Source organism: Cololabis saira, chromosome 8 (assembly GCF_033807715.1).
Source record: "Cololabis saira isolate AMF1-May2022 chromosome 8, fColSai1.1, whole genome shotgun sequence".
Classification (NCBI taxonomy): Eukaryota; Metazoa; Chordata; class Actinopteri; order Beloniformes; family Belonidae; genus Cololabis; species Cololabis saira.
This window is the reverse complement of record NC_084594.1, coordinates 11323125-11337049: the sequence shown is the minus strand read 5'-3', so window position 1 is coordinate 11337049 and position 13925 is coordinate 11323125. Positions and strand designations below refer to the sequence as shown.

At 36.3% G+C, this 13925-nt stretch overlaps 1 protein-coding gene across 2 annotated transcripts in view; it reads right to left on the bottom strand.

Moving 5' to 3' along the window:
- Positions 1-1689: 1689 nt before the first annotated feature.
- The window catches only part of LOC133448333 (ras-related protein Rap-1A-like), a 30575-nt gene continuing 18339 nt past the window's right edge, over positions 1690-13925 (bottom strand). For both annotated transcript variants that reach the window (XM_061726756.1, XM_061726755.1), the window contains exons 6-8: positions 12945-13088; positions 9104-9231; positions 1690-2640 (exon numbers count right to left, since the gene is read on the bottom strand). In XM_061726756.1, coding sequence (XP_061582740.1) covers positions 9142-9231; positions 12945-13088 — 234 coding nt within the window. In that variant the 3' untranslated portion in view covers positions 1690-2640; positions 9104-9141. The remainder of the gene's footprint in view (positions 2641-9103; positions 9232-12944; positions 13089-13925) is intronic.

The window sequence follows — 13925 nt, the reverse complement described above, 5'->3', positions numbered from 1 at the left end:
TCTTGGATGATGCAGCAAGGCTGGATCTACCTAAAAGCTCACCATATCACCGTCTGGTTGCATTAACTGGCTGGTTTGACAAATAATCTTATTTTGGACTAAATATTATTTAGTTTCAATTCATCTGTTTAAAGTATATACTGCTTTTCATCATTTGGAGTAATGCTTTTTGGAATGATTAGTAAAACATTAGTGGATAATAAGATAATTACTCCCACAAGACTTGGTCATTGCATAGCATCAATCAGAAGACATGGCGGTTCTGTGGTCACAAGGGTGGAATATACTCACAGCTTTCTTTGCAATCAATGAGGGGGAAAGGTGCCAAGTCCAACCTGAGCTATTTCAAGGCTACACACTGACTTTTTCTGCCAAAAACTTTGAAAAAGAAAAGAGCTTTTTGGGAATTAACCCATAAGAATCTAGACCCGTTTCTACTTGAAGAAAAAATATGGGGTGTACAGCAGAGATGAAGTGGGCTATACAGGACTGTCTCAGAAAATTAGAATATTGTGATAAAGTCCTTTATTTTCTGTAATGCAAAAATTTCATACATTCTGGATTCATTACAAATCAACTGAATATTGCAAGCCTTTTATTATTTTAATATTGCTGATCATGGCTTACAGCTTAAGAAAACTCAAATATCCTATCTCAAAAAATTAGAATATTCCGAGAATCTTAATCTCAAACTGCAAGCCCTAATCAGCAATATTAAAATAATAAAAGGCTTGCAATATTTCAGTTGATTTATAATGAATCCAGAATGTATGACATTTTTGTTTGTTTTTTTAAATTGCATTACAGAAAATAAAGAACTTTATCACAATATTCTAATTTTCTGAGACAGTCCTATATGTGTAAGGCACTTTGCAGGACATTTAAAGGCAGTGACACCCGTGTCCCCATGGGTCCTTCGGGTTAATTAACTGCTGGGGTGGGACTTTAATCATTGGTGATACAAATAGTCACTTGGCCGTACCTTTAGGGTAAGAGCCTGGGGGAAATAAATAAAACAAAAAAAAATCCATCCAATACCATTAACTCTCTAAATGTAGTATTTGGCCTTTACCAGTCTTGTCATTTTAAGTACTTGTTTTATTTGAACTGGAAATGCATGAAAGAAGGTTAAAGGAAATAGTGTTTTTTCATGTGAGAAAGTAGGATTAAAAAACTGCATGTGGAAGTTGGCATCACCTACAAAGCGAATCACTTATCCTTTAACGTCCATAATGCTCAATAAGATGATGATGTATGCAAGATGCAATATGGGAGTTTGGCCGTAAGCTACAGAGTCAGTAGATGAGCCAGATTAAATACTACTGGGATGCAGGATTTGAATTTTCTGTCAGCTCTCTGAGAAAATGTTGCAACTTTGTTGCATATACTGACACCTGCAGGCCATCAAACGTAACGCACCTTAAATGTAACTATTGTATAACATCTGTAACATCTGCTGAGCCAAACCTGTTAAATACAAAATATACCCGAACAATTCCCATTTCTGATCCTTGTAAATTGATCCACCTTTAAAAGAAAACAGTTAATCTCTCTTCTCTCAAGTCAAATCCACTTGAATAACATTTTAATTCACAAAAATACATTGACCAATATAATGAAAATGTACTAAAATTTACTTTAATAATCCATAAAAGCTGAAACATTGTTGACAGAAAAACACAAGAAGCATTATTAGAGTTGGTTTAGTATAATATATTTTGGCTTCAAGAGACATAGAAATCAATCCTTATTTTTCCCCATATTTCTTCTATAAAAGACCCATTTTCTGAAGCATTATTATGCAAAAAAAATGGTATTAGAATATATTATGGGAGCTATGAAATCCCGGTGACTGCGTATAAAATTAAGTCACATCAGAGAGAGATATTTGCAGAAGAGAAGTCCATGGACAACAGGGCAACAAAGAAAAATACATAATAAAAATAATACATATTATAGACCTTGATCTATTATCACTGACATGACAGGCATGGAGAATAGGTGTATGGCTATAAAAATTTCTCACTTTTCACTTAAACATCTACATGTATTAAATGATGCATTTTTTCCATGCTTTTGAAGAATATTCATAATCATACAACTAAAGAAGTCAACTTTCATGTCTTTGAAATACATTATTGATATTGAAAAGGATGAAAAATACTGAACCCAAATTCTAACTTTGCTTTCCTTCTGAAACAGTTTTTTTTATTTTGTTAAACTGTCAAAAGAACAAAAATTAAAATAAAAAAGGGCAGGGGGGGAAGGGGGTTGCTCTCTGGCCACGTAGGCAGCTCATGGACACTCGAAACTTTCAGAAGCTTTGTTGTGTTTTAACATCATCATCATCATCATCATCATACTCATCATCAGTTTGTTGGTGCAGAAGTGGAGACTGTCCGTACAGGGTTCACACACTGATACTGAGACATAGAGGAAGGCCCTAGGAGGCAAGAGACCAGAGTCTTCGCTCTCTCTGTCACTGTCTTTCTCTTTACTCTCTCTTGTAGGACATCCTTGGCTTTAATAGGAGCAGTTCAGTCAGCTGATTCACCATTTTAGGCTGATGGAGGGAGGGGGCAGGGCTGTTGGAATGCTGGCACGTTCCAATCAGGGCAACAGTTCTTCATTACAGCATTTCTGCAAGACAGTCGTTATCATAAGTGTGCTTAGACCCATAAAAACGTTAAGAGTTACAATCTACTGCCCTCTCGTGGTCGTTTGATGAGATTACATCTGTTTGCTCAATTATATTTATCCTGCCTAAACATTAAAAAGCAAGTGTTTTACATATACCTAAAAATCGTGTACAAATATTCAGAGACACTTCATGCATCTAATGCAAAAAAAAGCAATAAGAATCGTAAATAATGTAGGATTTTATCATCACACAAATGTTTTGTTCTGGAAATTAAATGCACTAAAATTGACTGACTTAATTGAATTTAAAACGGCACAGATAATAATATAAAGCAAAGAATAATTCACTCCCCTGCAACATACAAAAACTGTTTAAGGATAGAGATGAATATGAGTTAAGGGGGGAACATAATCTCAAACAACCAACAGTTAAAACAACACTTAAAAGTATGTGTATTTCAGTTACAGGGGTTAAATTGTGGAATAGCTTGCCAGATAATCTTAAACAAAGTAAAAACATCATACAGTTTAAAAATAGTTTAAAACAGACCATGATTGGTAAATACCAACAAGATTAAAGGATAAGATGCAAGAGAGAGAATTATGGAATTATGCAGGTAATAATTACTGATCTTTTTGTCCTTGTTTTAATCGGGACTATTTATTATTTATTTTTCCTTTTTTCTTTTCTTACTGGTTCTTTGTTGTTACATATTTTTTTTCTGTGTTTTGTGTTTGATTCTTTTTTGGGTGCATGCTAGAAAGCATTTGTTATAGAAAGTGTAAATAATAATAATGTGAAGGTTAAAGGGTAGGCATTTATAAGCTCAGAGCTTCAGCCTATTCCTTTTCGATCCAAATGATTACACGACATGTTATGAATGAGTGTACCATATTGAGCACATGATCGAAATAAATAAATAAATAAAAATGCATGTTAATGATTTCTTTCCATTTCAATGTAGCTGAAAGGTATGAAATGAGCCCTGAAGTACATCAGAGCAGACAACTGCTTCCTCAGAAACGTTCATTACAATGATTTAAGTCTGCTCAGTTGCAGAAATGAAAACGTAAATAAAAAATATTGCCTTCACAAGGTCCTGTTCTTTTGCTCATGATGTGCTTGGCACATCGAGATCTCATTAAATCAAGTTTACCTTTTAATGACAAACAGTTCTATTGGGTTCAATGTCCACCCAATAATAAACTTAGAATAGAGGAGAGTCAAAATGAAATACCAATACAATTGTGGATTAATAAACCACAGTGATATCTATTGGTATATAAACACACCTTGAAGATAAAAGTTCAAAGTTTTAGCCAATGTTATCTCATCCTTATGAAAGGATTTACAGGTGACTGAATTAACTGAGAACTGCTGAAGCAGAGAGCTCCAATCATATCTTTGACATGCAAATAAAACATTTTAGCAACAAGGCAACACCCCCTGCTGGTTACTGGCTGAAACTTATTCTTTTTTTTCCCCACATTTCTCCATTTAAAAACATTTTTAAAAGCCTATATGGAAAATCAAGTTTAAAAAAAAAACACATGCTAATATTAGTGCACGCTCTCCATTCACGTGAATTCATCTCACTGGGTTGGGCAGCGCTGCTACTGCTGCTTTGACGGAAACATCAGCAGCAAATAAAGTCTTCTGTGACGTCTGTCATATAAAAGTCTCCTGGGCTAACATCCACATCAGCTTGTGGAGCTCAAAGTTGAAAGCGTGACGCACATCTCAACCACTCAGCATTTAAACAGTTATAAAACACAGAGGAAGGTCGTGTTATTTATCAAAAGATCTATACACCTTTTCCTGTAACGAATGTGTGACAAAGGCATGCTTTCACTGTTAGTCAAGAAAAAAACAACACAACACTTGCTTAATAAGAAGTAACAGTCTGACAATCAATGTATACGATATCAGCTCAATAAAAATTCCTCTCCACTGAACCCCATGATAGGTAGAACAAGAAACTCGTGATCCACAGCTCATGAGATCAGCGTGCTGGAAAAAAGCCACCAAGTGAAACGCTCTGTCTGCAGCTGGCACTAAAACCCTCTCTGTTGCAGCGTGTGAGCTGGTGTGTTGTAAGCAATGAAACAATGAGCCTAAAACCCCATCAGTGCTGGTTCAAAGCGCCGGCCGGCACGTGAGCCGGGCTTGGTGTGAGCCGGGGGTGCACACGCCGCCCCGGGGCCTTTTCACACAACTCTCACAGTCTGGACCTCAAACTGACCGACACAGACGGATACAGATTAACGCAATGCACGGTTTAGCAACCTTGCCATTTCTTTTCCTAACCCAGTATAATCAGTTATATCAAAACTAGTGTTGTCCCGATCGATCGGGCCCGATCACGGCATTTTCAAAACATCGGTATCGCCCAAAAAGTATCGGGACATACCTAGTTAATAATGTTTTTAACATATATTAAATATAAATATACTTTTACATATACTTAAATATACTTTTATTTTATTTTCGTTTTTTATTTTATTTTCGTTTTTTATTCACTTAGTTTTTTTTTTGTTTTTTTTTTTATTTATGGTTATTTGTGAAGTTATTTCTTGGAAAAAGGGGCTTTCTGCTTCCTTTTCATTCACAATTTAAGAACATTTGTATTTGAATTGAATTGTTTTATTATTTTGAATGAAATAAAGAATAAATGAAATGAAATAGTTTTGTATATCGTTGCATTTAACGGCGGCGCCGGCACTTCTGGCCGGCGTGGCCGGAAGTGACGAAGTAAGCGAAACTAACATGGTTTCCATGTTTGAATTGTGAAATTTTATATCTGTTCATGTTGCATTAAGCTGCTGCTATTCATTTCATGCCATTCAGAATGTTGCACTAAGGTTAAGCCAAAAAGTATTTTAATTTTCTTGTGATTGTGAGTTTGTCTGGATGTCATTCAACTACCTCTTTTGAAGTTAAATTTATTTATTTATTTTTGTTATTGTACTATTCTGCACTTTTTGTTTTAGTTTACATGTTTTTACATTTTGTGGCACCAATGCTGATAAGCTTTGTTGAAAAATATGTCCATGTTGTTCTCCAATGGACAATAAAAGAAACTTGGGATAATTTGAGTTTTAGTCTTCTTTTTTTTTAATTCATTGCCAAAATGTATTTGATCGGGAAAAAGTATTGGAAATGTATCGGGAGCCAAAAAAAGTGATCGGATCAGGAAAAATCGGGATCGGCAGATACTCAAACTCAAGTGATCGGGAGCTAAAAAATCCTGATCGGGACAACCCTAATAAAACACTTATTCCACTCATTTTCTGCGGGAGATACGTGGAACATGTTTGTTTTTTTGTTTGTGTTGTTTTGAAAGAGGCATACCAGATTTTTAGTTGAATGTAGTTTATTCCAAGTAAGCTAAACACTGACCCAAACAACAAAAGACTCAGCAAAACCAGTTCCTGGTGGGATTCAGTTTCCATCTACCTGTGGAAAAGTCTTTTAGATGTACAAGATTACTAGCCTATAAATCTAGACATACCGCTAGAAAATTTGAGTTTGATTTACTGGTATGTCAAGTTGGAGCTCATCAATTATCCTCAAAAGTCTTGAAGAGCCAATCAAATCAGGCTGCAGCTGAGGATTAACAGCCAATTGAATCATCTTTGGCATCGACAGTTAAAGATTCTGATATTTTCTTAGAAAACTGTAAAGATGACAGCTCTCAAATCATTCTTTTGCTAGTTAGATGTATTTTCCGTTTTGCTGACCGGCTACAGCAAAAGTTTAATTTAGTCTTCTACACAACAAACTAGGGCTGGGTGATGTATCGAGATTTTAATATATATCGATATATTTTCAAACGCGATATGGTACAAGACAATATCGTTTATATCGATTTTTAAAAAAAATTATGATTTTGATATAGCTTATTTTGTGACAAATTGACTTGAATGTTTTATTTGAGATTTGCACAACTGTCAACCTCAGTGGAAAAGTCTGCCTGTTACTGTCTACATTGTATTAATTGCACAGTGTATTTTAATTTAATTGTTATGCAGGAAAGGGATATTTGTTTTATTTTATTCAAGAAGCATTTTTATTCTATATATGCAGGCAGTTTATTTTTATTTCATTTATTTCATACATTTTGATATTGTGCAGACCTCTGTTAATAAAGGAACCTGTGTGACATTTGGCACGAGGCTTTGTATTAAAACTGACTGTTTTTTTAAGGGTTTGCCTCAGAAAACAATGAAGCTAACAGAGATGCTATGCTATAATGCTGTGGGGGAAACCCCAATTATGGCACAGAAAAAATATCGATATATATTGAGTATCGCCATTCAGCTAGAAAATATCGAGATCTGACTTTTGGTCCATATCGCCCAGCCCTACAGTAGACTAGCCCTCGAGTACCGGCTTGTGTGCACCCCTGTTGATAAGCAACCCTTGGATGAGGAGGCCCTATGGGCCCCAGACCCTACATCTTTCCAGATGTGGGTCGGATCTATCAAACTACAAGATTACAACATTGGTAACATGTGGTATCACAGACTCAGTGACACCACAGTTTCATGGACAACCAGTTCATGGGGCCCAGACTCTCCCCGTCCCTGCAGCCTGTTAATCTCAGTCTAAACCCACTGATCAAACACAATGCTGTAAAAATGTGCAGCAGTTTGAAGAGGCGCTGGTAACGTCACAAACACTGGGGGAAAAAAAGAAATCTCTCTTTTAATCTTTTTTTTTTATTTTAATTGGAGAAAGCCTGGCTCTTCTTTGCACAAGACTGGCCTTGTTCTGGCTTTTCTCTCTCAACACATGCCTCTTCAAGTGGTTCAAGGTGACACCAGTTTGATATGTACACCATTCAGGATAACAAAGACAAGAAAGTAAATACACTCTGACCTTCTACAGGTTAAAGTGAATTGAATCTTAAAGATGAATTCTTCTATACACTACACATCTGTTACACTTACCATTTCAAACTTAGCAAAAAAAATAGTTTGACCAAATATACCCGCGGGTCTTTACTCGACTTTCATTGCTATGGGATATTAAATGACGACGGCCCAGGATTTCCTCAGAAACACCCAGCTGCTGCAGTTTGTCGATGTCTGACATTTAAATACCAGCCGACGCACTGACTCATTTATTTAACAGTAAAGCATGAGAAGAAAAAAAACAGCTTATGAATGTATTTCACACTTTCTGTTATGTTGGGAATGGTAAGCATGGTTACCATGTTTCAATATAAATATTGATGAGCTGTCTCCTAAAACAGTTCCTTCTCAAACAACTAGGCCTGGGTGGAAAAGATCGATTTTCCGATTCTAAATCGATTCTCATATTAATTCCTAAAAATCGATTTGTATGTCTAAAGATCGATTTTTTTTTTTCCTTCTCCATCATTACAACTTTTGGTATTTTTTTTTATGCCCAAAAAAGGAATGTTTTGTTGGACGAGAGAATAACTAGTGCAATGTTTTTGTCTTTAAATATGTTTAAAAGTATGAAAACATTAAAGTTTTCAGTTATAATTGCATAAATGCTCTATTTCTTTGCTTTATATACTGTCTTGGGGTTACATTTGCATAAAATGCTAAAAACCAAATTCTCATAAATGGGAAAAATTGATAATTCTGCCCCACGATGTTCCTGAAAGCAGTTCTATCAGCATTCTGAGCTGGTTGGTCCTTACACCATCATTAGCTGCAAATAATTGCTGTTGAATCTCAATATAATACTAGTAGTAATATTTTGCATAACTACAGCCATATAATTTATGCAACAGCGGAAAAAAATGTTTTAATAACACTAACCCAAATCAATATCGGAATCGAATCGGATCGAATCAAAGTGTGATAATCGATTCTGAATCTTAAGAATCGGAATCGAATCGATTCTCGACATTTGAATCGATCCCCAGCCCTCAAACAACTGTTAACCCCTGTTATTTAGCTGCACATGAAAAGACTCCAGTAAATGTACTTACTTGGGTCCACTTAGATAAATAGGGTATGGTAAGGCGTCACCGACAATAAATGGGCATTATAGCTTGCTCGTCATTACAGAAACAGTTTTTAATCATGTCCTGCACTAGAAGACTGTCTTACTCTCAGCTGCCTAGAGGGGGTGCTCTCTCTCTGAAGTGCATCTCCCACTTCTCTGGGCTTTTATATGCTTGGTTTGTTCAGCAGAAGGTGTAACCAGTGCTGACGTCTTATTTGTGCTGCATACATTTGATGTGACTTAACTGCAGCAAAGAAACATGTAACCGGCTGTGATGCAACATTCATCCACTCTGGTTGTTGATTCATCATCATGATGTGACACGAGAAGATCAAAACTACAACATTAACTAACATGAGAGAGTTTGTCAATGAATCAATCTCCTGAATATGCCTGTACCATGACTGCTAATAACTAATGTTTTTTAGTTTGTTTTGTTTAAATTGAGCGCATGCACACAAACACACAAACACTCACCTGGCTCAGAGCTGCTGCAGGGCTGGAGGGGGGCATCTTTAAAGCAGAACACAGTTTGATTTCTTTTTTGCCTTCTTCTTTTCCACTGGTGTTTTCCTATTTATCTGTCTGACCAGGTCATAAAAGATCTGAGAGATCACACAAAAAGAAAACAAAATCAGTTGTGCTGCACTTGAAAATTCACCGCCGAGGTGTTTTTTGCATCTTCACACCATTTTCACACAATGTGAAGATGTTTTTTTTCCCCCTCCTCCTCTTTGCTAGTGTCACCCTTTTTCTTGTCTATTTAAATGGTGGTGCTGCCGCTGACCGATTGGCTGCAGCCTCACGCACCGGTCTACCTGTGTGTTCTCTTTGGACGGGCTGCATTGGAATTACATGTCATTGTAAAATGACTAATAAAGAAATCTCATCATTCAGATGAAGCTTCATTTAATGTCAAAGCATTTTTTTTTTTTTTTACAATTTTTTATTAATTTTATGCCAACTTTTAAAGAAAGTCACAGGCACAGCTCTATACATTTTGTTGTAGCAGCATGTCCACTATACATTTGAAAAGAATGAATGCAAAAAACAGGGGCAAAAATGTATTACAACAGTTAGAACAAAACAAAAACATTTCATATACTGTAAATATTTTTTGGACTATAAGCCGCTACTTTTTTCATAGGTTTTCTACCATGCGGCTTATACAAAGGTGCAGCTATTCTGTGGATTTTTCTTCCACCGCTCGGGGCGCTGTAACCGGAATTGGAATCAAAACTAAGACAAAATAAATGCAAAGAAGAATACACTACTTCTTCTTTAGCAGATAGAAGTAGAAGCAGATTTCAAACAGATAAATAAATACCGGATATTTTCTCTTGGTTCTGTCCCGTTTTAATCAGCAAAGTTGCTGCCGTGTTAAAAGACACTGTTAGGAAAGGATCTATTTAGGTACAAACATGTACATCATTTACAGTTCAAAATCGTTCTGTACATGTAGTAAATATCTAATCTAACAACATAAATATCTGTGGCTTGCATATCTTTTTTTTTTTAACTAGAGCGGATGCGGCTTGTATATCTTTTTTTTATTATTTTTAAACAAATAGAGCGGATGCGGCTTATATGCAAAATACGGTATATTTATGCTTGTCTGTCTCCTCCTTGACCCACATACACGCTCTCACACAAACACATATTCACATCCACACACACACCCTCGCATACACATCCCAATACTAGCAATTAATCAACAAAAACAAAAAGAAAAACCCTCCCACCCCAGTGAGTGATCTGCACCATCCCCTCCCCGTTACCCCCTTTATAGGCAAGACTTCACAGCTCTGAGGCTTCCGACCAGGATTTTAAGGTCTTTTCTTTTGCTCCATGAGACCGTGCAACAGAGAGCTCAAGGGTTAAAATATCCATCAGAAGATGCCACCAGTGATAGAGTTTTATTATTTATTTATTTTTATTAGACCCTGGATTTAACCTGCGTTGCGATGTAAAAAGCTAGGCGAGTTATTGCGAGTTAAGAGGGAAGATGACTCAAGAGGCCTTATTGTGTGGACCTATATAACATGACGGTCTTTCTGTTTGGTTTGGTTCTGTTTGGATTCACCAACATCAGAAGAGCTGGCCGGTGCAGGAGATGGAGCAGGTGGTGGATCCATGCTGAATAACCACGGGATTTGTGTAGCGACTTTGCCCAAACCGTGTTACACAAATATGACCAGCAGTCTCCCTCCGCCACTCCGGCTGTTGTGTTTGTTGACCGCAAATAACAGCTATCTGAGGCTCTTCAGCTTGTTAATGACCAGAGTTTTGTGTCTTACAAAGCCACGGTCTGTCATTTTAGTAGCCTGTTGCAGATGATGGTTCTGTAATATGCTGATTTATGGCCTCCACGGCTCTGAGGATGAGGAGCTCACGGACATCCTCGTCTTGTCATCAACAAATCCCGCCCATGATCCGCCACCCAGCATCAGTTCTGTTTACATTAGTCCTGCCCTGCCATTAAGGGTACTCTCTTGGAGGAGGGGTATTTGCAGGGCCAGGTCAACACGCCGCCCCGTGTCACTTAATGTATAAAGGACAGACAACACACTAGATAAGAGTGTTAATCATGGGGTATCTGCCAACTTAAAAGGGTAAAAAAAGGGTTGAACAAGGTTGTAGTCACTCCTACTTAAAACATAATTGCCTCGTTCAATTCAATTCTGAAATTCATTAGTTTTGTTCAAAAACTGAAAACATAATTTAGTACAATCATGAATCTAGAAATGTTGGGACAGTAGAAAAACAAAAGTTATAAATAAATAAAGGTCGTGACTATGACTTCATTTCAGATATCAATATTTTTCAGATATGCGTTTTTATTTATAAGCTAAATTCAAGTGAAGGGAATATTCCTGGACAGTTCAAGACTTACTTTAAATTAAATTCACAGGTTCATTCTTATTCAACTCGACAATCCTCAGATCTTTATCCTCCTAAATTTCTCACTTGCAGAGGTCAATTTTCAGTGAGATTTAGGGGCACAAAATTGTGGAATGATTTCTCCCACTTGGCAAAGAGCTCTTCCTCTTTGAAATGTTACAAAAGACGTTTGAAGGACCACTTGACTGCTGTTTTGTAACTGTTTTCCCAATGTAATGTTGTTTTCCCAATGTAATGTTTTACCATGTATCCATGTTCTTTCTTTTTTTTTCACTCATAGTGACACTCATAGTGACATGTACGGTTTTATTTGTTCAGGAGTCAATATAAGTAATAAAAGTTGTAAAAACAATATCCCATGCACACTCACACACACACACTTATTTTTTTGTCTTTATTCTTTATATATTGCATTATTAGTTTGCCATCACTTTTGTGTAGTTATACTTTTTGTTTTTGTATGTTAATCTTGTGTTCTTTATAACATATGAAATTTTAATATCTTCGGTGGAGGCTTCAAATAAGCCCATTGGGTTTTTTGCCTCTTCCTGCACCGTATTGTATTTATATCTGATATTTCCTGTATATTTTTAAAACTGTGCAAAACAATAAACTAAACTATATGCAACAAATTCCATTTAAGACTTTACTGTGCAAAAAATAAGCTTTGACTTAACCTTGGCCACAGCCAGCATATACTTGGATGGATCATCATATAGTTTAAAAACTGGATTTAAGTTAGATATAGTAGTACAGATGCTGTGTGTTCCCAATCAAGAATGAAAAAAGGACCAGATAGCATCAAATTCAAGAGGGTCAGTGATGGTGTTGGGTTGCATTAGTGCAATTGGCAAAGCTTCCACTTAGGCCTTATTCTGCATTATTGTTGCCATCACATGTTTTCCAGGGATTGCTGCTGCAATCGTGATCAGACTGCATACATGGCAGAAGCATTTCTATATACTGCACTGGCCGGCCTGCAGTTCTGACAGGTCCCCACTGAAACGTGTGTGAAAAACTTTGAAACCAAACATTGGACTGCAACCCTGTACTAGTAGTTCAACAACTTGAAATTTGTTTACAAAAAGTGGCAAGAAAAGAAAAAAAGGTTTTGAATCACTTGGTATCCTCAATGCCAGAATAAATTAAGTGTTGTGACAAGGAATGTCAACATCAAAAAGCGGTAAAAACTGTCTCAAATTTCTTGGAATGTATTGCAGACCTGAAAAGGAAACCTGGAGGAATATTCAAAGTCTTGTGTTAAATTTAGTCTGCAAGTAAATTTAAGTGAAAGTAAATGATATATTTCTTTTTCAAGTCAGCATCTTCCATACATCCAAACTTCCTATGAACAAGGGTTAAGATGGTGTTTGTGGTCTGTTGAAGACATGTGTTATTTGTCTGTGTGTCTACTCACATCAAGGACATTGATCTTTGACTTAGCAGAGGACTCTAAAAAGGCACAGTTGTTCCACTGTCTGGCCAGATTCTGGCCCTGCTCCTTTCCCACCACACGCTCGTCTTCCAAGTCGCACTTGTTCCCTACCAGAATCATCGGCACCTGAGAAGAGAAAATTGAGTGTACATGTTGATTGCATTTAAAGTCAATTCTGCAAATTAGCTGGTATTTACAGCCCTTGGAATTAGGGCTGGGCGATATATCGAGATTTTAATATATATCGATATATTTTCAAACGCGATATGGTACGAGACAATATCGGTTATATCGATTTAAAAAAAAAAAAAACATATATATATATATATATATGATTTTGATATAGCTTTATTTGAAATTTGCACAAATGTTTTGTTATTTGCACAACTGTCAACCTCAGTGGAAAAGTCTGCCTGTTACTGTCTACATTGTATTAATTGCACAGTGTATTTGAATTTAATTGTTATGCAGGAAAGGGATATTTGTTTTATTTCATTCAAGAAGCATTTTATTCTATATATGCAGGCAGTTTATTTTTATTTCATTTTTTTTATACATTTTGATATTGTGCAGACCTCTGTTAATAAAGGAACCTGTGTGACATTTGGCGCGAGGCTTTGTATTAAAACTGACTGTTTTTTTAAGGGTTTGCCTCAGAAAAAAATGAAGCTAACAGAGATGCTATGCTATAATGCTTTGGGGGAAACCCTAATTATGGCACAGAAAAAATATCGATATATATCGAGTATCGCCATTTAGCTAGAAAATATTGAGATATGACTTTTAGTCCATATCGCCCAGCCCTACTTGGAATTATTATTATTTTTCTTTTTTTATCATTACTGAGTCTGGATGCGTCATCTTACTTCCAAAAAGGTTGTGTAGATTATTATAAATCCAACCCAGATTCTCAACGGTTCTCCAGGAGGCTGATTTAACATTCTTATATATGAATCATAATAT